At 60.1% G+C, this 25,834-nt stretch overlaps 1 protein-coding gene across 1 annotated transcript in view; it reads left to right on the top strand.

Moving 5' to 3' along the window:
- Window positions 1-25,834, top strand: part of NCOR2 (nuclear receptor corepressor 2) — a 207,269-nt gene that overhangs the window by 41,946 nt on the left and 139,489 nt on the right. Inside the window, 1 exon segment of the mRNA XM_082698599.1 lies at window positions 22,666-22,876. Coding sequence (XP_082554725.1) covers window positions 22,772-22,876 — 105 coding nt within the window. The 5' untranslated portion in view covers window positions 22,666-22,771.

The raw sequence follows: 25,834 nt of genomic DNA, 5'->3' as shown, positions 1-25,834 counted from the left end.
GGAAATTTTCTATCAGTGGATTCACACAGTGGGTGACCTTTTGTGTCTGACGTCGTGCACAGAGCTTGACGTGTTCCGGGGTCACGTGGTGGCAGGTGTCCGTGCTTCCTTACTCTTTATGGCCGCCCTGAATGGCATTCTGTGGTCTCTGGAGCACTGGGGGACGCGATAGGAGAGGGGGAGGCGGGGACAGTTTTGCGTTTCTAGCTCACGCTCTTTCTTTCTGTTCCCTTGGTCCCAGCCCTGCTCCTGTGGGGAGGGAGGGAGTGGGGATCCCTTCCACTGGGGCTGGACCTTGTGGTTCTCTAAGTTCCACAACGGGTATGGTTTCTGTTGACCCTGAGAGAGGCAGTGGGCAGTGTGCCCCCATTTCACAGCTGGGCAGACTGATGCCTACAGAGGCAAGGGTCTTGCGTCGGCCCCTGGGAGACCCTTCTGCCTCTCCATCCATGCCTTGGTGGCCTCCACCAAAGTGTGTCTTGTTAAATTCTTTGTTGATCATTTTCTGCTGTGCAAAGCTTTGTGGGGCAGACAGGTTCCTGGGGATGGTCCCCCTCGGGCTTGGAGAATGAGGGGTTCCTGTGCCACACAGTTGACCGCGTGCTGACTTACTCTGATCTGAAGCTCAGGCTTGGCAGCTGGCTCCATCGAGAAGCAGTTGCCTGTCACAGTTTGGGTTTTTGGTGGTTTACCGTGTTCGTGAAGTCACTCAACAAACCATCCTGACCCGGCTCCTTGGGGGGGCCGCGGAAGACACGAGAAATGACCGTGGCAGGACACTGCCCGGCGTTGAACCTGCCCAAGGCATTAATAGCTCTGGTCGGGGTGTGGATGAGTTCCTCCTGGTGTTAGGGCCAGTTTCTGCGATGGTCTGGGCGCAGGTCTGTGTCCAAAACAAACAGAAAAGAACAAAAGGAACCCATGAGCCCTGCCCCGGCTGCTTCGGGCTCTGCTTCCTGGCCGCGTTTTGGTGGGGCCGGTTTCGCCCGTTCCTGAGTTTTGTGATCTGTTACGGGGAGAGCCAACAGGCAGGAGACGGAGCCTGGATCTGGGGACTCAAAATGCAGCTTTGTGTTGCCGGCTGCTTTCTGTGGCTTGGTGTCCCCATCTGTGAGGCTTTGAGTAGCCCAGTCCCCGTGGTGGCATTCAGGACAGGTCCCTGCAGGCTTTCGAAACACTCGATGAGGAGTTTCCTTGGGAAAGGCTAGAGGGTGAGTTGACACAAGTCAGCAACGTAGGGCCTCCGTGGGGTCTCTTGACTGGTTTCCTACGAGCCACACTTGTCCCTTCGCTAGTCCCACGGCCACGGACCTTCCTCACACGTCCGTCCGGTCTGCCCCAGACCCTCTGTGGCCCCTCGCCGACCGAATCATGAGGTCAGATGAATGCGGGCCGTGCTTGCCCGTTTCAGACCTCCGCTCAGCCACTTTGGAGCTGTGTGACCCCGAGCAAGCCGCTTAACCTCTCTGGGCCTGTTTCCTTCTCTGTATTTTGGGATTCAGAAGCACACCTGTCTTTCATCGGGGTGCTGTGAGGACAGAGGGGCCCACAGGTGAGGCGCTTCTGCAGTGCTGGGCACATAGTACGCTGTCACTGGCACCGTCACCCTCGGGAGCCTTTCCAGTCTTCGGAGAGTAGTGACTAGCCCAGAGTGCTGATGACCTACTGCCCCCCCACTCCCCGTCCTCCCCGACCTCTTCTCCCTCTGCCTCTCTCCACACCAGCCTCCTCTCTGCTTCTGCAACGTGCCAGACGCTGTCCCGCCTCCAGACCTTGGCCTTTGCTGTGCTTCCTGCCTGGGGTGCCCCTGCCCCGCGTCCCCAGGGTTAGGGTTAGGGTTTGCCATCTCGGGCGGCCACAAATCCTTGGGCCCAAGTCCTGGTTGTTAGGGGCAGAGGTGAGCCTCCGGAGTCCCCCCGGGGGGGGGGGGAATCCCGCCGCTTCCCCTGGAGGCTGCCACTCAGAGCACCGCGGGGAGCGGAGCCCAGCCTGTCCCCGCTGCTGCCGATGGGAAGTTGACACCCAGAGGAGCTCAGACTTGTTTCTGAGTCATCCAGACAGTTGCAGCCAAGGTTCAGACCCCTGGCTGACCACCAAAGCATCCATTTTGGCGTGTGTGTGTGTATGTGTGTGTGTGTGTGTGTGTGTGTGTGGTTGGCTGTCTTTGTTCACCCCTTGGGCCTGTCACTGAGATGACCCTCGTTCAGAATACCAATGCAGGGGGGTCATGTTTGCTTTTCCTGAGATTGCAAGTAGGGCAGAAATATTTTAAAGGCAAAGAGCCGGCCCCTTGGCCGTGTCCCCCCGGAGGACTGGAGGCCTGGGGAGGGGACCCAGGCAGCAGCTCTGGTTCCTCGCCGGGGCCCAGGCCGGGGGAGCCCACGCTGCCTTCTGGGCAGGCGTCGGGCGGGTCCGGCCCCCCGGTGGACGGGTCCGGCGGGGAGGAAGCGGGTTAACGTAGAATTCGGGCCTGGAGCTCGCTTTCGCCTGCGAGGAGGGAATAGTGAAGAGGTTTTTCTACCGAGCTATAAAAAGGCCTCCCAGCGTCGGCTGGAAGCCCGCCAGGGTTACCATGGCGATGAGGAATTATTACTTACTGCCAAGGCTGGGAGAAAAAGCGAGTACTTTTGGCTTCCGAAGAAGAGGAGTGGACTTATGTAATTCTCTGTGTTTATAGGCCCGGAGTGGCAGGAGGCGCGGACGGACCGTGGAGGCCTGACACCGAGTTTTGGCCCCGGCGTGGGGTCGGCGGCTGGGGCTTGTGCCTGGTGGGCCTCGGCCTGCGCTGGCCTCGGGGGGGCGGGGGGGCAGCGGGCCGGGGGCCGAGGGGGGTGTCAGGCCCGGCTGCGGGGGCCTCCCCAGCCCGGGGAAGGGGGGGACGCCTGTAGTCTCGCGGGAAGGCGAGCGGCCGCTCAGTGGGGCCGCCGCTCCCCGTGTCAGTCCTGCAGGAAGGATGGCTTTGATGTTGGACGCCGTGTGTCTTCTGGAAGCCAGCAGAACCGTCTGTGTGTGTGGACTCCCCTGACCCACTTGCTGGCACATTTTACTTCTTTCTTTTTCTTTTTTTTTTTTTTTTTTGGTGGGAGAGTTACTTCAAGTTCTGTTGGGAGCTGACGTGAGTGGAAGGCTGGTCATGTGCTCGGGTAAGAGAAGTTTCTGGGCTTGGTGGTGGGCAGGGAGACGCGGTACCGCCAGGTCACGGCCCCGGAGGGGTGGGCAAGGACCGGGAGCCACCGTGGAGTGTGGGGGCGTCCGCCTGGGGGCCGGTGGGCCGCCGGATGGAGGCAGCCTGGTCGCGCCCCAGCCACGGTGGCCTTGGGTGGCCCGGCCCCGTCAGGCAGCAGTCCCGGCGCTGGGGGGACGAAGGGCCGGTGGTCACAGTGGTCGGAGTCCCTGTGGTTGGGAGCAGGGTGCCAGGAAGCAGGCGGCCGGCGGGAAGGGCTTCTGGCCACTGTCTGGCTGCGGGGTTGGTTGGACATGTGGGGTGGGGACTGAGCTGCCCGGAGCTGGGGCGCACATGTCCTTGCAGGAGAGCGGGCAGGGCGGAGGAATCGGGGTGCTGCCGGCATTGTGGCTGCAGGGGGTGGCGGCTGGGGGTCTCCTCCGCGGGCAGGGGGCTGGGGAGGGGAGCCAGGTGCAGTCAGCGCTGCGGCTGCCCCGGCGCCCGGCTCTCACCGCGGTGGCGCTTGGCCCAGTGCCCGTGTCTGGTTTGAAATCAGCGCCACCGGCCCAGGCTTGCCCAGGGACCTGGCCGCGAGGAGCCGGCATAAACACTGGAAAGTTGGAAGGGCTTCCTGAGCTCACAAGGAGCCTTCAGTTGCAGGGACAGGGATGAGGGAGTGATTTGTCCCAAGGCCTGGGTGCGCCTGGACCGTTGGGAGGCCGTGGGACGTCTCGTGGGGGCCTGGAGCCCAGGCCAGGGAGGGCTGGCTTCCCAGAGGGCACCTCTCGTTTGCCACAGACTCAAGTTTGAATCCTGCTTCCATCCCTCTTTACGCTGGGTGGCCTTGCCTCGCCTGTGGGGGCCTCAGTTTCCTTGTCTGTAAAATGGGGCAATAGTGGGGGATCACACAGGGTTCGGGATGAGGTGAGGGGTTACTACAGCCTCCTGGTTCGTTCTGGGCCCAGACCTCCAGGGTTCGCATCCTGGTTGAACACTTCCTGGCCGTGTGGCCTTGGGCAGCTTCTTTCCCGTCTCTGAGCCTCAGTGTTCTCGTATGGCAAATGGACGCTGCCCTTGGTCTCCACGCTGGGAGCGCTCAGGGGGGCGAAGGAATGGCCCCTGCACCTCCCCTCGTGGAAGGTGTGACAGTGGGCAGATCGTGGAACTCAGTTCTTTTGTTCGTCCAGTGTGCATGGTTTGCACTTGGGCCTGGGGGAGAACCGAGACCCGCCTGCACAGGGGCCCTGTGCGCTGCTGTGGGGAGACTCCTTTCCTGTAGATGAGTTTGGATTTAAGTTAGGTATATCCCAATCTCCACTGATTTTTCTTTTCTTCTATGTCCAGAACCGTCCTGTTCTGTAGGATTTGGAAACCGCAGTCTGGATCTCGGGAGGTGGAGAGGGGGGTCCCTCCTCAAGCCCCAGGCTCTGTTTGCATCTGGGCCTGGGCTGGGGTCCCCGGGGCTGTCCCACTGTGCCTGTTCTGCCCTGTCCCCCACCAAGCACGGGCCAGCACCCCCAACTGCTCGGTGTGGCCGGGAGGCTGGGCAGGCATGGCTGGCTCTCCCACTGAGGGTGGCAGTCATCCTGTTTGTAAATGACACCGGATGCTGGGCCGGTGGCTGGCTCAGGGCCTCTCCTCCTGGGCCAGCAGGAGCCGGCGGGGAGTTCCCCGGGTGTCCAAGCTGTCCACGCCACCTGCCCGCTGTCCGGTTGTCCTCGGGCCTCTCTTGGGGACCTTGGGAAAGGCCTCTGTAGCAGGGGGCCCCACGAATGTCCCCTTGCTGCCCCCAAGCCTCAGGTGCCCCCTTGGGCCAGCCACAGAGCTGTGTTGTAGCTGTCCCAGCCCTGTCCTGAGGGTCTCGGTGACTTTACCTCCCCCTCCCCCCATACGCACGGAGGTGCAGGTGCATAGCATTCAACACACTCAGGTCCACACAAATGTGTGTATGCGAGACCCGCGAGGTCTGTGTGAGGCTGATGGTGCACGGTCAGTCCCCTGGTTACACCACGGTACTGAGCTGGGCTTCTGTAGAGACGTCACCACCGGGGGAGGCCGGCTGAAGGGCACGCAGGGACGTGAGAGGGCGCTGAGGCTCGGGTCAGGTGATCCACCCAAGGACCCAGAGTTGGTGAGGGTGGGGCTCAACTCCACCCCCAGCCAGGGCCTGTGCGTGGAGGGTCTTTGGCTGGGTGATCCCAGGGAAGTTGCTTGCCCTCTCTGAGTCTCCGTTCCCCCTCTGCCTTCTCTCCTCACCTGCAGGCTGGGCTTGGAGCTTGAGATAGGGGTGGTGGCTGGGCTCACGAACCGTGAAAGCCAGAGAGCCCTGACCTCGGGGCCGTTTCTCTCGCTTCCTGGGCCCTCCCAGAGCGTGCCCCCTCTCAGCCACGTGTGCACCCTGTGGGGTCACTCCTGCAGCAGCCAGACTCGCTCCGTCTTCGTCCTCTATCCTCCTTGCTCTGTACTCCGGGCTGCATTTTTCCTTTCCTGCTTTTCCCTGCGGTAAGGGACTGGTTTCTCTTGGACCTCTTCCCACCTCCACGGCAGTGAGAAGGCCTTCGGGCTGTGAACTAGCCCACCCTAGAGCGAGTTGGTCGTCCGCAGTGAGTGCTTAAGCAGGAGGAGTGTGTTTCTGTTCAGCCAAAGCTAATCCAAGGCTAGACATGTCTCCAGAGAGGCTCCCGAGAGAGGGCTGCTGGGTTTTTGTCTCCTTACAGTGAGTGGACAGGTAACAGCACGTGTCCCCAGACGTCCAGAGAGGGCTTGATTCATGCCTAAGGATTTGGGAGGGTTCCAGGCTATCCCAGGCTGGGGACAGGGGGGCTACTGGCAGGCCTTGGTGGGGCTGAGCAGGGAGGGGTGTCCATAGTCGTGTCAGATGATGGAAACTGTGTCTGAGGCTCGGGGAGCACCAGCCACGGTTTAGGGTCTCAGGTGCTGGGTTTTGCTGGGCAGAGCCTGGAGGGCAGGGAGTGGGCTGAGTTGGGGGCTTTCTAGCCTCATGAGCCTTTGCCTGTTTTTGGAAGCTCCCATCTGGGATCCAGAACCCAAATCCGAAATCCTCGAACCTGCCTGCTGCTGCCTGCGGCTAGCCTCTCCCGCTTCGGCAGACCCTGCCTCTGGACCTTCGTACTTGCTGTGCCCTCTTCCTGCAACACCTGTCCCTCATATAGGCCTCTGCTCAAACGCAGCCTTCCGAGCAGTCCCCTGACCTCTCCAGAGTTGCTCTTGTCACCTTATACTGTCATCCTTTGAAATTTAGTCTGTGTCCATTGCCATGTCCCCCAAACCCCTTCCCCCACGATTTTGTTCATCTTGGTCACTGTTGTGTCCCTAGCACTGGGCACGTCTTAGGTCCCTGGTTCAGTGTCCCCCATGGGCTGTGGATCTGGGCCTGTCCCCTTGCGGTGAATGAGGCCTTTCTGGGGATGGATGTTTCAACTGTGCCTCCAGGCAAGTCACACACCTGAGGGCTCTGGCTAGGGAGACGGGTCCTTACCTCCGCCACCCTAGAAATTCTGTGTCTGGAGGCTGAGAATGCTTCTGGGGTCTCCTGGAAAACTGGGTCCTTTGAAAGGCAGTTCTTGTGTTTGTGCTCAAGAATGCCCCATAGGACCTTGGTCCGGACTCCTAGATAAAGTCAGAGAGGTAGAGGTCATGAGCGAGACCTGTGGTGGGCAGGGGAGAGGGGTAGACAGCATCAGCTTCGTGTGTTGAGGGCGGACGAGGCAGGAACACCGTTGTGCCGACCTTAATTTATTGAGTTCTTCTGACGACCCTCTGAGCCACAGAGAGGGTGAGCATCTTGCCCAAAGACACACAGCCCCAGGCACACAGTATTAGTAGGTAAATGGCATTTGGTGCGCAGGCCTGGGAAGGGGCCCCTTTCGCACTTGGAGGGAGCCCTACTCATCTAGGTCTGAGGCCCAGAGATGCCCAGACTCTTCTGGAAGGCCTGGAGTTGGTTTCTGTGTGGCTCAAGAGCCAGAAGGCTGGAGGAGGGCCCCCCCCCCCCCCCCCCCCCGTTTTCTGGCTGTCCATTTGCATGACAATGAGCTCTTTGTCCCTGGGTCCAGCCTCCTTCCCAGGCTAATAACATAATTCCCGGCCTGTGATGTCATAATGGGCCCTTTCTGCTGGGGTTGGAGGCCGGGTGGGTAGCTGTGGAGGCTGGGACCGACGGGTCATAAATGGAGAGGTGCTGATTATCGGGGGGCCGGACGCGCTTTCCTTGCAGGACGCCGTTTCATCCTCCAGGAGTGGGATTTGCTTCCCTTTGACACAGGAGCAAACAGATTCAGGGTTTGCTCAGCCCTCTGGCTGAACCACTTTGCGCCTCTTCTTGGCCTGTGAAGTGGGAGTGAGTCATCCCTGGCAGGCCCTCTCCCGGAGGCGTGGGTGTGAGAGTCCCTTGCTTCCTGGAAACAAGAGGGAGGCCCCTGCACCCGCGGCTCCCGAGGCAGGACCGCTGTGGGGGGGCACGGAAAGTGGGCTCCAACCCGGGGCCTGGGGGCTTACCTCTCTGTGTCTCGGTTTCCTCATCTGCTTGATGGGCGGTTCTGCTGGGGCTTGGTGAGGGGCTCAGTGGGGAGCCAGCGCCCCCACCGTCGTCGTCAGTGGGCAGCGTCAGGAGGGGCTGCCTTGTAATGGGGGGAATGGTGGCCCCCCAAAAGATAAGCACATGCATTACTACCCTTCTCCTCTAAACGTGATGTGCTTTGGAAAATAAGGTCTTTGCAGAGTTTCTGGACATGAGGTCATTTGGATTCCCCGAGTGAGCCCTCTGTTCAGTGACCAGTGTCCTGAGGGACAGAAGAGAAGGCACACAGAGGACGCTGCGTGAAGACGGACGGAGACCCCAGGGATGTGGCCAGATGCTGGAGGAGGCTGGGGGGGGCTCCTGCCCGAGAGCCTTCAGGGGAGCGAGGCCTGCCCACACCTTGATGTGGCACACTGGGCCTCCAGATCTGGAGAGAATTTCCATTGTATTAAGCCACCCGGCTGACGGTCATTTGTTACAGCAGCCCTAACAGACTAATAGAGCCGGAGACCCCGCTCTATGGAGGCTAGAGGGAGCTCTCCCTGGGGAAGGCACGTGGGGGTACTCTTTCCTACCGCACGCTGAGGGTCCGGGACCTAGTGAGGTCGTTGGGGTAGCTGAGGACACCCCTTTGTGCCCAGGGGCGTGGGGAGCCTTGTCGGAGGGGTCCAGAACCCAAATCTGGAAATCCCCAAACCTGCCCGGCTAGCTCTCCCGCCTCGGGTGACCCTGCTAAGGGGCACAGAACCCAGGAGGCAAGAGGCTCCCCACATTTTATGCTGGGCCCTCCGAAGCCTCTAACACGCATTCCCCACCTGCCTGGCCACTCCTGGGCTGCAGCCATCCCCTGCCCCGCCCCCACCCCCAAGCCACCTTGCTTACCAGGTGCCCTTGATAAAGGGAGACACTGAGGTGCAGAGAAGGCAGGCTGCAGCCCCCTGTGCTAGGGATGACCTTCAGACTCTCGGCTGTGGCTAATGCATGGGCTGGCATTGCAGCTCCAGGGAGGAAAGGATCAGAGCTGCGGGGGAACAGGCGGTGTAGACGGATTAGTTCTTGCGACACACTGGCCTAGTGTAGATGGCACCCTGAAATCCGACTTTAAGTAGACCCCTTCTTGGCCTCAGTTTCTCTGTTCACAGAGTGGCCTTGGACCTTCGGCTTGGAGTCTGCAGTAATGCTCTCAGTGTTCAGGGACACAACAAGCCACTTATGGACGGCCTGCTGTGTGCACTGAGCCGGGACTCAGTGGTGGACACAACAGAGGCAACTCCTGCCTTCATGGACCGTGCCTTTGGGGTCGTGGGGAGATGGGGACCAAGTCAGCAGAGACTTGGGGAAGGAGGACTGTAGATCCCGATGAGGGACGTAACAGAGCAGGGGGCCGGGGTGGGGCTGAGGGGGCTGCCTGCCTTCTCCTCCTGAGACCCAGGGTGGGGATTTGCAGTGAGCTCTTGGGGAGTGGCCAGGTGGACATGGAAGTAGCCATGGCCCATCTGCAGAGACCTGTGGCTGCCTCCAGCTGGCAGGACATGGCTGGACCCATGAGCAGTGATGTTGGCTCTAAGGCTTCTGAGGCCCTGACACCAGCCTGGCGGGGGGGAGGCCGGGAACTGCCTGAGCAGGGAGGCTGGGGTACAGTGGTGATGGGTGCCGAGGACACATGGGCTAGGAGGTAGATGCTGGAGAGGGTGAGCCTGGGTTTGCATCCAGGCTCTGCTACTTGCTTGCTGTGTGACCTCAGACAAGTTACTTAACCTCTCTGTGCCCCAGTCTTGCTTCCTGTGGGTACTGTAATGGTTACGTGAACTGATGACAGTGAGCACTGTGTTAGCAATTTGCTATTATGCTGAGTGGGAGGCTCTCACCTTGTGTCTGTTATCGGGACTGCTCAGGACCTAGAATCTGGAAGTAGAGTTTGTTCAACTTTCCATGGTCCTGCTCCTGCCCCTGAGACATAGAATAGCCTTCTTTGGCCCCAGAACCTGTACCTCCCCGTCTGTGAGCAGCGAGGTGAAACAGACTTGTGGCCACATGGAGGTGGCGCAGGAGAGAGGACAGTGGGAGGAGTCAACACCTATGGGATCAGGGCGGTGGGGGAGGGTCAGAATCTTCCCCTGCTCCTGGTCTGAGCCACCGCCACCCTCCAGGCCCAGAGCAGCTGCCTGCTTTATAGCCAGCAGGGGCGGGGCCGTGTGTGTGTGTGTGTGTGTGTGTGTGTGTGTGTTTTGCAGTGTGTTGTGTGTGGTGCTGTGTGTGTGTGTGTGTGTGTGTGAGAGTATGTGTGTGTGGTGCAGCCTGCAGGGCCTTCTGGCTGCGGACAGTGCCCCTGTCTGAAGGGAAGGGTTGCGGGGGCGGGGGGGGGGGGCGCAGGGAGAGCCGTCCTTGCCAGCTCAGGATGTTCCTCCAGAACCCAAGGCCAGAGGCTCCACTTAGTGCCTGGGGCTCTGTGGGTGGGAGTGTGCCTGCTGCTGGGGGGTGACCCAGATCTGAGGCAGCGAGGAGGGGCAGCCTTTGTCTGCAAAGTTGCTGCCTGCTGGGTCCCTCATTAAGGTCCCCGGTGGCTCAGCACGCGGGGCCAGGAGACTGCTTCTCCTTCAGGGTGAGAGATGGGGCAGGCCTGTCCCAGACTCCTGCCTGGCCCCCTCCTTCTAATCTGAGTCTGTCCTGGGCTCCCATCTCATTTCTCTTGCCTCCTTCCGGCTGGCTTTGGAGATTTCCCTACCCGCACATGCGAGGGAACCAGAGGGGAGAGACCAGATTCCAGGGAGATTCATGGCATAGAATTTGGGTTTTAAGGGGTTGCTATCTTAGGTATCTTGGTAGCAATCAGCAGATTCCCTGCTCCTCCTGCATTTATAGCATGAAAGACTCAGCGGAAGCTTCAGGCACGGTTGGATCCAGGGGTTCTGATGATGAGGTGTTCCCCATGTCCAGTCCCTGGGAGCCTAGGACGAATCATCACAACCTTGCAGCCCAGCGGAGGTTAAGCCTGTTGTGGCCGATATCACAACAGGAGTCATTCGAGTGAGGTCTATGGGCTTCGCTTGAGAGTTAAGTGCTTCCCTAAACACCAATGACTATGGCCGTGGTTGTGGTGCTGCTGGGCTGCTGGGGCTGCTACTGAGACTGTGCTGACTGGCCAGCCCTGGGAGGCAGGGTCAGCCCCCTTCAGAGTCCAGGATCAAGGGTGCAGGGGGAGTCATAGGTCAAGAGACAGAACGGTGCAGTTTGCAAGGAGTGGGTGCGGGACAGGCGGACAGCAGCTGCGGACCACGGGCAGCTCACTGCGTGTATTGGAGATGAGCCAGCTTGGGGTCCTGCCCAGCCCCCCTTTCACAGCCAGTGTGTGTCCTTTGGGGTGGGGGATGTTGTTTCAGATTCACTGGGTAAGTGGGCTCAGCCCCGCCCACTCCCTGTTTTAATTAGGGGCTTCTCAGGTCCCTCTCCAAGCCATGTAGGGGAACGGTCCTGCCTGTCACTCTCTCGCATCCCCCCTCCCCCTGCCCCCAGCTCCCCCGGGGCTTTGCTGGGCTCTGTCTTGTGGCTTTCAACTGACCACATGCCAGAAGCCACAGGTCACATCCTGGCCGCCCACGGGCTGTATTTGGATGTCAGACTGATTTATTGGGTTGGGTTTATAGTCCATGTTTTTGAAACAAAACTGTAAATTGAGAGATGTCTCAAAGTCAGACTTTTCTTTGCCTGAAAGACCTGGGAGCTGGGATCCCCTGGGCCACATTCTCGAGCGGCTGCGATGCCCCCGGCTGGGGCTGAGTGTGGCCGCCCCCTTCCCATGTCCTTTCACACATGCAGCCGCCTCCTTCCCCCTCCCCTGACACGACACCCGCCTGGTATGGAATCTTCCTTTCTCTTTTTCCCCCCTCCTCATTTCAGGCTTGGGACCCTCTCCCCTGGAGCCTGGTTAGTCCTGTTCCCTCCGCCAAGTGATAATCAGTTCTCAGGGGACCGCTCACCACTCCTGGGCACTGAAGCCTGCGTTCGCTTCTGGAACTCCTGGCTGCAGGGGCCGGAGGGCCTCTTGGATTCTTGATCACTGATCCGTCATCAGAGCCTAACTGATGAACGAAAGCCCTCAGGGAAATCGAGGGGCTCCTGTGATCCACTTTCGGGCGGATCAGAGTGGACCGTTCCCCCTCAGGCAGGCATCCGGGGTGCTGGAGGGGCCTCCCGGCCAGGCCAGTGGGAAGTGGGGGATGCGTGGCAGGGCTGTTGTTGAGTGGGTGGGCTCCCGGGCCTGCAGGCCGCTGCTGGCCAAGCTATTCTTAGCCGCGGGAACATTTGTCGTCCTTCACATGTGGTGGAGGACGTCCCCCAGAGAACTGCCCTGAAATACTCGGGACGACCCCATAAATTCCTCAGAAAGCCGTCCTTGAGGGCCCGGCGTGCATGGAGGAGGGGCAGGGGGAGGCGTTTCCGGCAGCTGTACAGCTGTGGACACATTTGCCAGATGTTGATGCAGGGAAGCTGGTGGGAACCCAGAGTCTGCTGACCCTGCTCTCTCGGGGTGGCCCCCTGCCCCCTCAGGGTCTTGGCGAGTGATGGGCGGGGCCGGCAGACTGGCAGTGTGGGGTTTCAGGCCAGCCTGTCCCTGTGTCCTGGCCTCTCCTCAGGCCTCCCCGGAGGCTGCCTGGGCTGGGGGGCTGACAGGGTTGGGGGCGAGTTCTTGACTGCGGTCCCTCTCAGTACCTGGCTGGCAGGGGCCGTTGCCTGCCAAGACCCCCGGCAGGACCTTTGGCAACACCCATCTCTTTTATGGGGCAGCCTGGGCATTGGGAGCCACCAACAGAGCAATACTGGCCTAGCTGGGTGCCAGGGTTAGCAATCAGGGAGGCCTCCCTGGAGGAGGCATGCGTTTTTTTTTTTCTCCCCCCCCCTTATTGGTTTATTTATTTATTTTTCTGATTATGGTGTGAGAGACCTAACAAAAATGTTACCATCTCAACCATTTGTAAGGTACCGTTCCGGACGTTTACCAATGGTGCACACGTCACCACCTTCATCTCCAGAGCTCTCTTGTCTTGCAGAACAGAAATTGTCCCCTTTAAACACGAACTCCCCATACCCTGTCCTCCAGGTCTTGGCCGCCACCCTTCTACTTTCTTTCTGCATCTGACTGTGCTGGGCACCTCCTGTGAGTGAAATCACAGTGTTTGTCCTTCTGTGTCTGGCTTCTTTTACTCGGCAGAATGCCAAGAGCTGGGCTCTGTGGCCCATTTACTCCTTGGGTGTCGGTTTATTCCTGTCCAGGCACCGAGGCCGACGGACCCGGGACCCCGAGCCCCGCATCCTTGACCCTCCCGGGGTCCTGGGTTAGGATGCGTTCATGGGCCCCCCTGTGCATAGATAAGTAGTCATGGTGAGCGGGCACCGACCGTGCTGAGCCCCGACATGGGTGCCTGCTTGTCTGCTCTGATCTAAGCCCTGGGGGTGGGTGTGCGGAGGGTCGAGCCGCGTGCTGGGGTGTACAGCTGGTGCCAGCGCCCCTCCCCCACAACCCCGACACCAGCGTCCTCTCTGGTCTCACCCCCCTTCCCTCTGCAGAAAAAATTGCTGTTTGGAAGCCCATATGGAAGAGCTGGGCCTAATGGGAAACACGTCCCTCCCGGGGCGCCCAGAACGTGATGAGGAAGAGCCAGGAAAAATCGGGCGTCATGTCTGTGAAACATCCAGGAGGGAGAGCGAGTCGCGCGACAGGGGCCCTCGTGTGGGACCTGGTGACCTTGTGTGCGGGGATGCTTTGTCACAACTGTGGCTTCTCTCTCTCCCCACGCTTTAAAATGGAAAGGCAGGGGAAGGGGTCCGGGAGGGAGTGATTGTGAGCAGATCTGACTGTGGTGGGGAGGGTGGGGGCGGTGGGCAGGGCTGGGCAGCCGAGCTGGCCTGGCCCAGTGGACGCAAATGTACCACTGAGATTGGAGACCCAAGTGAGCCTCCTTGGCAGCCCTGAGCTGGGCCTCTCTTCTGCTCCCCTTTGGGGAGGGTGTGCGTGGCTGGACCTGCTTGCCTTCTGGCTGTGTGACCTCAGGCAAGTGAGTCCACCTCTCTGAGCCTTGGTTTCCTGATCTGTTGATCAGGGCGGTCCAGTTTGGTGAGGGAGATCGGAACCTTCCCCTAGTTTGGGTGCATGACGAATGTCACCTGTGGCGCAGGTAGGACTGTGGATAGATCGCGGCAGCTCGGAGGAACTGCGGGGGCGGGCAGTGAAGCAGAATCTGGGGCGGCGGGGGTTCTAGCTGTGGCTGGGGATCCTTTTGAGGGGACGCAAGAGGTGGGCCAGGTGCCCGGGGTGTGTTTGCTACCAGGCCTCTGGTTTGCCCCAGAAGGTGGGTGCAGGCTGTGGCCAGTCCAGGGCTCTGTCCGGGCACCCGGCCATTCCTCTGGACACTTAGCTTTCGTCCCCACGGCCCTGGGTGTTGTTCCCCTGGGGTGTCTGAGGGGGGCTCCGCTCAGGCCACTTGGCCCGCTTTGCTGGATGCACCGCGTGGGCTGTGGGATCCCCCCGAGGAAGGCAGAGTCCGGCCGTGAAGCACCAACCTGCCGCGTGTGTGCCTGCCTCTTCCGGGGCCTCAGTTTCCCCACTTGCAGAAAGCTTGTGTTGAGTGAGCAGCCCCTTCCTCCCTCGTCCAGACCCTGCTAGGCCCAGCCCACTCCTCCCGCAGGAAGCCCTCTGCCTTCTCTGTGTTTGGGTGCAGGTCCCCCCGCCCCCGTCTTGCATACCCTCCTTGTCCTGGGGACTTGCTCTGGCCTTCATTTGGTCGGGCCCAGCCTCAGTTTGCTCATCTGCAGAGTGGGGAGAGTGATAGCACCTGCCCAGCGACAGACATCGCCCCCTTCATCATTGTCAACTTACCCTCCCCACACCCCTCCCCTCCATATTTTGCGTAACAGAGGGAACTTGAGTCATGGCCCTCATTTGGGGGGACTTATCTGTGGGTGTCGAGCTTTCTGTGGCTCTTTTCTCAGTGTTCTGAGAAAATCCCTGTTCTGATTCTGGAGTTCGGGACTGGAGGGGACTTGGGGTGCAGTTGTGCAGGTTTGGGGGTTCATGGGCATGACGGCGCTTGCATGTGTCCCCAGCTGTGCCTGACCGGGGAGCCTGATGTGGGAGTATCAGTGGGATGCGAGCAGGCTTGGCTCTGGGGCTTGCTTTAAAAAGTGAGACCCAGAAAACTGGATGGTGGGACAGTTAAATCGAGGTCCCTCTGCTGATTTGTCTGTCCGGTTTGTTCCTTCCATCCATCCATCCATCCATCCATCCATCCATCGCCTCCTCCCTCTCCCCTTCATCCATCTGTCCACCGGCCTGTCCTTCCCTCCCAGTCCATCCTCTGTGGAGTACGTGGGGTGAGGAGCTGCTTGCTCTGTTGGGTCAGGCCTGTCATTGGCTGGTAGCTCTGGCTGGCAGCCGTTTCTGCCCACCTGGTCCGCTGCCGTGACCCCAGGGCCTGGCATGGTGTCCGCACATCCGAGATGCTCAGATATTCCCGACTGACGGGAGTGGGGCAGAGACCTGTCCGGGGTGGGCGTGTATGGACCGGCCTCAGCTTGGGGACGGGCAGGCGGCGCTCCTGAGTGTTGAATGTGCAGACCCTGAGCCCCTCAGGGCTGCGACTCTTTGGACAGAGCCACAAGCAAGCTTGGTTGGGTTCCTGGCTCCTCCTCGGGGAGCCCGAGCTCTGTGCTGGGTCAGTGGCCGCTGATCCTGCCTGCGTGGGAGGGGGTGCAGGGGCCCGTTTTCTTTGGGACCCTGAATGGTGGCTGTAATAATGTTAAGATTCCAGATGGGCTGGTCCTTTTACTCGCATACGATGCTCAGAGACCCCGGGACTGAGACCCCCTGATGGAAGGAGCAGCTGAAATTTCCTTTAACACAGGGGCACCGGGCTGGCTTGATGTAGGAGACCTCAGCATCACTGCTTCCCAGAGGGGTGACCCCTTCCTTTCTTGCTCAGAGAGAGAGGCTGTGTGACCTCATGGGGCCCGGCTCACTCCGCTCTTACCATCCGGGCCTCCCTGCTGATCCTTCCTCTCCTCAGGGCCTTTGCACTGTCTGTTCCCTCGGCCTGAAGCAGCTTCCCCAGACATCTGCACACCTCCCTTCTCCCTTTTCTCTCCCCTTCCGTGTCTTTACTTAAAGACCCTCTCGGGTGAGGCTGTCTCGACCATCCCGCCTCCCCCCCCCCGTGTCCCCTGTCTGCCCCTCTCCTGCTTCTGTTGTTCTCCATGCCACAAACACGTCCCAGCATTCCTATTGTGACTCCTGTCTTGCCTGCTAGAATGGCAACTCAGCAAGGAATTGGGGTCTTTTTCTGCCACTGCGTCTCAGAACTTGCCCTTTAAGGTTGTTGGAACCGTGGTTGAAGGTGGTGAGCTGTGGAGGCAAGGGGCAGGGACTCTGCCTTCGCCTCCTGCCCTCGGGGGTTGTGCGGGCTCCTCTGGGCTCACTGGGGCCACCTCCCGTGGGGCTCTCTGTCTTGGGGCTCTGCCGAGAGCCGGATCCCGGGCATCCACCCTGCGCCAGGAGGCAGATAGTTGTCAGGCTCATTCCCATTCTTACAGTACGCCAGAAACTAGAGACTCTGGGTGCCTGGTGGCTCAGTGGGTTAAGCCTCTGCCTTCAGCTCAGGTTATGATCTCAGGGTTGTGGGATCGAGCCCTGCATCAGGCTCTCTGCTCAGTGGGGAGCCTGCTTCCTCCTCTCTCTGTCTGCCCCCCTCTCTGCCTGCTTGTGATCTCTATCAAATAAGTGAATAGTCTTTTTTTTTTTTTTTTTTAAAAAAAAAAGGAAACTAGAAACTCAAGGTGTAAGCAGTCAACTTTGTTCTAGCTGGTGTTTCCGCCAAATCCTAACCTCACATCCCAGAACAGGCCCCGTGCACACGTGACCCGTGCTGGCTTCAGCTCTCTGTTCTCCCCGGGCCCGGGCTGTTTGGTAGATATTCGCCGGATGCCTACTGTGTGCCAGGCACTGTGCCAGGCTCTGGATTCTGGCCGTGAGCAAAACATTTATCGAGCACCGACCTTATTCGGCTAAATCTAACTCCAGCCCTCTAATTCACGTCCACCCAGAATCTGGGAATGTGATTGTATTTGGAAAGAGGGTCTTTGCAGATGTCCTTAGTGGATGAGGGCGGGCCCGGAACCCAGTGACTGGGTCCTTCCCAGAGGAGAGGACACACAGACATGAGGGACAGGGCCAGGTGATAACCAGCAGGGACGGGGTGAGGCGGCCCCAGGCCAAGGGATGCCTGGGCCACCAGCAGCTGGAGGAGGCAGGAAGGATCCCAGAGCCTCTGGGGCGGGGAGCGTGGCCCTGCCTGCACCTCGATTTGGGACTCCTGGCCTGCGGAACAGTGAGGGGATGCGTTTCGGTGGCTTTCAGCCATCCAGCGTGCGGTCATTTGTTCACCGCTGTCCCAGGAAACCAGCACACCTACTATGTGCCCGCATTCGCGGGGGCACTCAGCAGTGAACCAAACCAAAAGTTGGTCAAGTAGCTCCTGAATGGTCCCACGCCCTTCTAGATGCTCAAGGGCAGCAGCGAGGGGGGCCGCGGGGTTCCTGGCACATGAATGTTTCTCCGGCCCGGATGGACCGTGGGGGCGGGGGTGTGCAAGAGACCCCGTCCCCTGTGTGGGACCTGCGGCTTGGCCTGGCCCCCGAGAGGATTCTGGCAAGCGTGCCTGTATGTGCGTGTGCTGGGGGCTTCTCTCTGCCGACAGCTGAGGCTCCCCCACCTGCCCCAAGTTCCGATGTCTGTGCCCATTAGTTACGGGAAAGTTTCAGGCTTGTGTGGCGCAGACAGCTGCCCTTTCATCTTCTCCGGAGGCTGGGCTCAGGTCTGAAGGCTCCCAGGCACATTTCAGCGGTCTCGGCACCTTAACGAGCACACCCCCGCCCCCGCCCGCATTCCCCCCACTCTCAGAGACATCCCAGCCCCGGCTTGCTGTAATTCCACTCTCCCCAGAGCTGAAGCCGCCGCACAGGACATGGAAAATCTATGGAATGTGCCTGTGAGGCCGTGGTGTCCTGCCTGGGGCCAGAGGGGAATGTGGGGGCAGCAGGCTCTGGCCTCACCTGGTGTTGCCGGCACTTGCCTGGACAGGTTCCCTGGTCGCGCACCTGCTGTGTGCCGGGCCCACTGAGAGGCTCTGGGGTGCAGCAGGGATCAAGGCAGACAGAACCAGGAGCAGCGAGGTTCTTCCTGCGGGTCTGGAAGCCTTACCAAAGCCACGGAGCGGACAGCACAAGGGCTGGGAGGTTAGGACTGGGGGTTGCCGGCGCAGGGGACCCGCAGCCCATGGGCTCTCCTGGGGACTGCCCAGGGGCCCTTGCTCGTTGCTGCGGTGTATGCGGGGGGCCCCACCGTGGGCCATTCACGGGGAGCCCCATCCTGGTCTGTGCGTGGGACCCCCTGCCGAGGGCAGCCCTGCAGTTCTGGGCCCTCAGTGGCCCTGGTGTCGCGGTTTGTGGCTGGGGTGTGTAAGGCCTGGATGGGCCTCTCGTGGCCCCGTCTGGGGCTCTGGGGCCCAGAAGCATCTCCTGCCACCTGACTCAGCAAGTTCTTTACTTCTCCCGAGTGCCATCTTCTCTCCTTGGAGCCCTGACCTTTTTGAGTTGGCCTCATTGAGCACCTGCTGTTTACCAGACGTGACGGCAGCACTTCCCAAGCATGCTGTCCTCCCAACAGGCCGGAGGGTCCCTGTCCCTCGGTGAGCTCCGTCCCAACCTTCCTGCCTGCTTCTCCTGCTCTGTGACCGCAGTTCTGGTCCCGCCAGCGTCGTCTCTTGCTTGGACGTCCGCAGCAGCCTCCGGGTCTCCTGGCCGGCTGCTTGGAAACACACGGACCCTTTACTTCCCCCGCCGCTGCCCGTGCCTCCTCGGGGGCCCCGAGAGCAGAATCCATCCTTGCCATGCCCCGGGAGCCCTGAGCGGTGGTGCGCCCTCCCTGCCCTGTGTTCACTCAATGTATTTCTCAAGTGCATGGTGCCTGGTCTCACCTCTGGGCTCCCGCTTGGGCGTCGGCCTCCCTCTGACTGTCTTGTGCCCGTTCTGGGAAGGGCTCCCTGATGCCCCCTCACCCTCCCCGAGGCTGGGCTAGACTGGGTGGGCTTCCTCCTTCTTCTCAGCTCACAATTTGCTGCTTGGGTACCCTGTGGGGGCACTGAGACCCTCTGTGGCTGGGTCCTGCCTTATTCACTCGCTTGGGGCTCAGCCCCCGAAGTTTCTGTAAATAAACGGGTGCCCACTACCCTCTCCTGACCCCAAAGCCACCAGACCCATGGTGGGATCAGGCCTGCCGCGTCCTATCCCTGCAGCTGTCTGGGTTTGTCTTCAGAACACCTTCCAGCCCAGTCGAGATCCGGGGTACCCCCCTGCCGTCCCTTGGGGCTCCCTCATCCTCCCCACCCCGTGTCTTTGATGAAGGAGTGTTCTATTTCTTCTTGTGGTTCACATTCAAACCTCCGTGAAGTCAATGCTTAAATTTGTTTTTCCATTCACAGCGTGATGCAAATCCTCCCTTTACCTAATTTTAACACTGTGTGGCGAACCTGGGAACCTGGGGGTCATCGGCAGTCCCTGCTCACCCCCTCAGCCCTCGAAGCCTCCAGTCTGTTTTCTGTCTCTACGGGTTTGCCTCTTCCGGGTACTTCCTGGACGTGGACCGAGGCACGATCTTGGCCCTCTGTGACCGGCTTCTTTTTCTTAGCATGATGTGTTCGAGGTTCGTCTGTGGTGTGGCCTGTGTCAGTGGTTCATTTCTTTTTGTGACTAAATCATGTTCCACTGTATGGATGGACCACAATTGTTTTGTCCGTTCATCCGTTGGTGGACTTTTGGGCTGTTTCCACCTTTTGGCCGTTGCGAATAATGCTGTGAACGCTCGTATACATGCATTTGTTTGAGTCCCAGTTTTCTGTTCTTTTGGGTATGTGCCCAGGATTGGAATTGCTGGGTCATTTGGTAATTCTATGTTTAACTTTCGGAGGAACCGCCAAAATGTTTTCCTTAAAAAAAAAAAAAAAAAAAAAAAAATTTTTTTTTTGAGCTGGCAGTAAATGGGACTGAGGTTGAAAGGGATGGAAATTGGGTTTCTTAAGTAAGCTCGTGGTGAAAGCCAGAGTCCCCTGGCTTTGGAGACGACATGCGTAGGAGGACACTTGTCAGGGAGCTGCTGGGGTGACCTGTTGATGGCTGAAGCCCTCCCAAGCTTGGCGGTGGACGTACCGTGTGTCTCGAGGGAGTGGGAAGCCAGCCAGACCCTGGCCTTGGCGTGAGCGGGGGTGGGGATGCCGCCGAGGATTCTCCAGGGCTGGTTTGGAAAGGTGTCACCTCCCCGGCTCCTGGAGCCCACGTGTACCGCTCTCGTGAGCCTCTGGCAGAGGCGGCAATCAGGAAGGCTGTGGGAAAATCAGCCTTCTCGGCCGCCTTCTGCAGTGTCGAATCAAATAGAGATTTGGAAGTTGCCCGAGGTGCTCTTGGAAGGAGGGCAAGGAGTGTGCGCGTCTCCCCCACCAACGTGCTGGCCTCACCCCCTCGGAGAGAGGGAGGCAGCTGCTGAAAGCCCAGAGAGAGCAGACTAGAATTTGCATCGCTGCATTGGATGGTGGGGGGGGGGGTCTCCTGGGCTTGGAATGAACTGGAACAGTGGGAATTCTGGAACGGGGGTCCAGCAGCAGTGGCCACACCGGCCCCTCTCTCAAGACCAGTTGCTTGTCTCCGGGCTGCAGGACAGATGCCCCGTTGCCCTTGGTGGGAACTGGCAGCGCAGGTCCCTCCCCCTCCCCACATTAAAGCATTACTAACCCCCTCCACCCCTCCCACCTCCGGCTAGAGCCAGTACAGAGAAGGTTCTAGTGAGAGCGACACTCGTAGCGCGTGTTAGCCGAGCAGGTGTTCCTATGCTCATAAAAATTACACGGTGCCTCCTGTGGGCTGGGACAAGCCCACGAGGGAACTTCCTGAGGTGCTTGTAGGTCCCTGACTCCTTTCTTCGCTGGGTGAGTCAGAACTTGTGGTGGCAAGGGACAGAAACCCAGGTTGGGCTGGCGAAGCAAAACACACAGGAGTGTCTCAGCTCTCCTGAACGAAGGAGCAGGCTTCTGCTGCCTTCAGGCATGGCTGTCTCCAGGACCCGACTATGCTCTCTCCACCCTCAGCTCCGTCCTCTGGCCGGTTGGTGTCGTTGTTGGGCAGGCACCTGCCATGAGGTGGCCTCAGAGCACCCCGCCCCTTCCTGGTTTCCTCCAGCAAAACTCTCAAGACTGCTTCTCAGTGGCCTAGTTTCGGTCACATGCCCATCTCTGAACCAATCCCTGGCCCAGGGGATTCAGGAATCTGATTGGTCCGACCTGGATCCCGTGACCAGTCCTGGAGCCCGAGGAGGGAGGATGGCTCCCAGAAAGGACTTGCCTAGTCTACAGCCATGGAAGATGGGGGTGGGGAGTGGGACACAGTTAGGCCCCCAGATAGGGGTCTCCTTCCTCCTCTGACCCCTGCCATCTCCGCCCTCCCTCCAGCATTCTTTCGCATTAGACCCCCACCAGGCCGGTCACCGGTGGAAGGTCCAGGCGTCCATCTCGGAGGAGGCGTCCACCTCGTCAGTGTCAGGGGAGGGCGATGAGGGAGGCTATGAGGTGACGGGGAGCTGGAGGTGTGTTCTGTTTGGCTGATCGAGGGAGATGCGACCCCAGCCCTCCCCAGCACGCCAGGGCATCCAGGGCGGGGGCTCTGTGCCATTTTGGGGTTTCCTAGGCTGCGGGATGGGGCTGTATGTGGCGGAGCCTGACGGACACACTTTTCTGAGGGGCCGCTGAGGGTGGGGTGGGCTCTCGCTCTGGGCTTGGGCAGCGGAGCTGAGGGTCACCTTCGCGGGCCCGTGAAGCCGCGGCCGGAGAGGGAGAGATGGATCCTGGGCGGGATGGAGGCCCCCAGAGATTTCCAGGCAAACGCTGCTTCTGACCGGGGGCCTCCTTGCTCCCTTGACTTGAGTCCTTTCTTCTTCCCGAGTCTCAGTTTCCCCACCTATAAAGACACCGGACTGTTGATTGAGATTCGTTCTAGCCTGGAGACTCGGGTGGTTTCTCCCCCGAGGAAGGCAGTGTTTCCCCGGCCCCCAGCAGCCATCTGGGGCCCTGCTGGCTCCTGCCCGTGTCCTTAGCTGTTTCCCCCACCTACACCCCATCCCCTCACTGCCCCTGCCCAACCCCTCACTCCCAGCTCTGCTCCTGCACAGGGTCGCGGAGAGGCCCAGGCAGGCCTGCGGGGTCCCACTGTGACCTGGGTCCTGCTGGAGCTGACCCTGCCCACCACGGCCCAGGACACTCATGTGCGCCTCACCCTGGCCGTGCCTCCCAGGACAGGTTCAGCTGCCTGCCACAACTGGGTGCTTTCGGAAAACTTGGCACTGGTGACTCAGAAACACGCAGAGGTCCTGGGGTGGGTTCGGGTGGTTGACAGGGCTTGGGACCCTTTTGGGGGTGGGCACCATAGACTTGGGGTTCCATGAGGTGAGGTTGAGTGGGGGGGACCCTTGGGACCCTTTGGGGATGGGTGAAGCAGGGCCCACAGAGTTGGGGTTCCACAGGGAGAGGTCAGGGGCCTGAGGGTGCCTGGGAGCCATCTGGTGGGGGGCAGCGTCCCCAGAGCGGGGATTCCAGTGTCTGCTGGGTGAGGGCCTTGGTTGGGGGTGGGGTCATGGCTTTCCATGATGTGGCTCTGGTGGCCGCAGTTGGCCTGGCCTGTGGCTCAGTGGTCCCTCCCATGCCAGTGGCGTCTCCCGCTGTCAGTGGGCAGGGAGTGCCCCAGCAGCATGGAGGAGTGCCTGTGTGCTGGCCCTTCCTCAGGGACCGAAAGAACGACTAGCGGGCCCCACCAGGGTCCCCGGAAGGGCCATTGCCCTGTGGCTGATCTTGTTTCTTCTCCGGTTTTCCCTCAGGTGCCTGTGACAGGGCGACCCACAACCAGATGACAAGGACTGGCATTTAACCTTAGTGACCACTGAGAGATTAGTGGGGCCCAAGAGCCCCAGGACACTCACCACCATGTCGGGATCCACGCAGCCTGTGGCGCAGACGTGGAGGGCCACTGAGCCCCGCTACCCGCCCCATGGCATTTCCTACCCCGTGCAGATTGCCCGGCCCCACACGGTAAGTAAGGGGTGTGTGTGTCCCTGGGGCCACCTTTGGGGCCTTCTCTCACCGAGTCTGCATGAGGGCTGGCGTGTCTCCAGCGGTGGCCAGCCAGGGCTCCCTGTGTCCCCCGAGGGGACGTGGGGTGCCACGGCAGAGACCACTGGCATCTGGAATTTTGCTGAATCTCTCAGTTCCCATTTGAAAGCTGGGAAGATGGAGACTGGGGCCAGGTTGAGCTGGGATCTCTGTCTTTCAGAGCCAGTAGGGGAATTTGCATACAAACATGGGGCACCTGCTGAATACAGTTTCCTGGCAGCCCAGCCTCCCCTGGGCCCCTTCTTGCTTTTTTGGGGGGTGGGTGGGCATTGCTGGGAGACCCTCTGCTCCCTGAGCCTTGGCTCTGGAGCTCATTCACTGTGGTGATGCTTGGGGCCCTGCGAGGATGAACCTCAGAACACATCCCGTTTCTGAAGCCCTGACTTGGAGACCGGGGTGTTGGTTCTGCTCACCGAGGAGCCGCCCCTTCTCTCGGGGCTGACCACCCTGTGGGGAGGCAGAAGTGGTCTCATTGGCCGGCCTGCACGCTTGTGCGCCCTCGGTCAGCTCTGCTAAACTGTCCCCTCGCGGTGGCCCCGTTTCCTGCCTGTTTCTCTAGCTGTGTGTGGCTGTAAGGATGGGCCTTTGCTTCTGGTCTGTTGGCATTTATTGGACACCTACTGGGTACTACGTCTTTGGTGCTTGCCAGAGGGCTCTCAGGGTCTTGGGCCTCCCCGTACAAGCAACTGGCAGCTTAGCGGGGGGTGTGTTGTGTGTGTGTGTGTGTGTGTGTGTGAGGCCTTGCAGTTGCAGTTGGGGAGAGGTTGGCTCTGCTGGCCTGTGTGTGTGTGTGTGTGTGTGTGTGCATGCGTGTGTACAGCTTGGCGTGGTTCCTCCTCATCAGAAGAGAGGAAGTGGCGTGGGAGGGCCTTTCCAGGAGCATGTGAACCCAGTGGCCTCTTGAGGGTTTGGGCCCCATGGATGCTTTTCAGGGCCAGCCGGGCACATTATGGAGTCCTATAACAAGAACTTGACCCCGGGGGAGTCTTCAGAGTCTCCCAAACAGCCCAGGGAAAGAGCATCTTGCGTTATTATCCCATTTTGCAGATGAGGGGACTGAGGCCAGAAGATTAAACCGTAAGCCTCAGGCGAGACACGGCTGGGAGATGGTCGGCTTCAGCTTCAGGCTTCTGCACCCCTGTCACGGGTGCCTCTATTATTGAGCACCTACTGTGTGCCCAGGGCCCAGGAGCATGCTCTTGGGAGCGAGTTATTGCCATGTAGTGCCGTGACCTTTATTGTGATCACCAGAAGCAACAACAAAACCGTGGCCTCTCACTCACTGGGCACATAGGGCAGGACAGACGTTCTGTGCAGAGCCTGCCCTGGCTGTTCCGGTCACCCTGGGGTGGGCCTTGTACGCTCCCAATCTATAGGGGAGGAACCAGGCCCAGTGGTCACCCCTTCTGAGTCTCAGTTTTTATTTACTTGTTTTATTTTATTTGATAGAGAGAGAGATCACAGTTGGGCAGAGAGGCAGATAGAGACAGAGAGGGAAGCAGGCTGCCCACTGAGCGGAGAGCCCGCCGATGCGGGGCTCCATCCCAGGACCCTGAGATCGTGACCGGAAACGAAGACAGAGGCTTTAAGCCACTGAGCCGCCCAGGCGCCCCTGAGCCTCAGTTTTTAATTCGTAAATTGGGTTAATGAGAGCACCCGTCTCCTACCTTTTCATGGGCATTAAATGCAACGATGGTAAGTGTTCATGGCGGGGCCCGGCGCACGCTCTTCCTGGTGCGTCCGCATATTTATTCCTCGTTATTGTCACAGTTCCTGCAGCTGCCCAAGGAGCCCTGGCAGAGGCCTCTGGCTTCTCTCTGGTCTTGTCGCCTCCTGCTGGGTTCCCACCGCACTCCCACCCCCTTCCCCGAGGTCCCTGCAGCCCCTGCTCTCCTGCCGTCCCTCCTGCCCTTTGGCTCAGCTGGGCCCTCTCCCAGTTGTTTGGGGTCACTGGCTGACCCATAACACCGCCTGTTCCTCCCCCGCTGGGCTGTCAGTGACGCAGGATGTGGCTGGACGGGACCCAGTGGTCACCACCCACTCCGGGCAGGAGGCTGAGGCCGGGGGTGAGCGGGGCCCTGGGGCAGCTGTGGGGTGGGGCATGTCTGTCCGGAGTGTTGTGGAGGCTGTGGGGTCCCCGCAGTCCCCGGCCACCCTGCTTTGTGCTGGGGTGGCCTAGCTCTGCTTATCACCTGAAAGGGAGGAAGAAGAATTCTGGGCACCCTGGGGGTTGGGGGTTGGGGGGGTTCTTGCTGTCCTGGGCATGTTTTCCAGCTGAGGCCACTTGCCCTTAGCTGGGAGGAGGTCAGCACTGGGTCTGTAATCTGGAGACTGTCCCCCTCCCCCCATTACAGCCCCATGCCTTCTAACTCTTTCCAGCAGCCCATTTTGTAGGCGGGGTTTATGAGATGCCCCCCTTTCTTTTGAGTCTAGAAGACAGAGTGTGAAAGAGGAGAAGTCAAGGCACAGGAAGAGCCAGGCAGGAGCCCCGTGTCCTGGCTCCTAGCGGAGTAGCTAAGGCAGGAAGTTGGGAGGAAGGGGAGGGACCTGAGCCCGGTGACCTGTGACCTTCCTGGGGCTCAGTCCTTTCCCACACACACTTCTGGAAGGTTACCTTCAGGGCAGTGCCTCCTGGCTCCAGAGGCCTCTTTCAGTATGCCCTGGGCCCCGGGCTGCTTGGATGGCCGGTCCCCCCTGGAGTCTAGAACCTCCAGATGTTCCTCTCAGCTCGCTGGATGATGCCGGCTGCTTCCTTAGCCCCGTGGGGCAAGCTCAGTTTTCCGATCCGCAGTGTGGAGCTGCGGAGTTGCGGGTCCGGGCCTCGGCGAGGATGTTCGCAAGGTGGTCCGGGCAGTGTGGGTGCGCAGTAAGCACTCG

This window comes from Mustela nivalis (genome assembly GCF_964662115.1).
Source record: "Mustela nivalis genome assembly, chromosome: 14".
NCBI classification, from domain to species: Eukaryota; Metazoa; Chordata; class Mammalia; order Carnivora; family Mustelidae; genus Mustela; species Mustela nivalis.
This window is presented reverse-complemented; position numbering and strand designations above follow the sequence as displayed.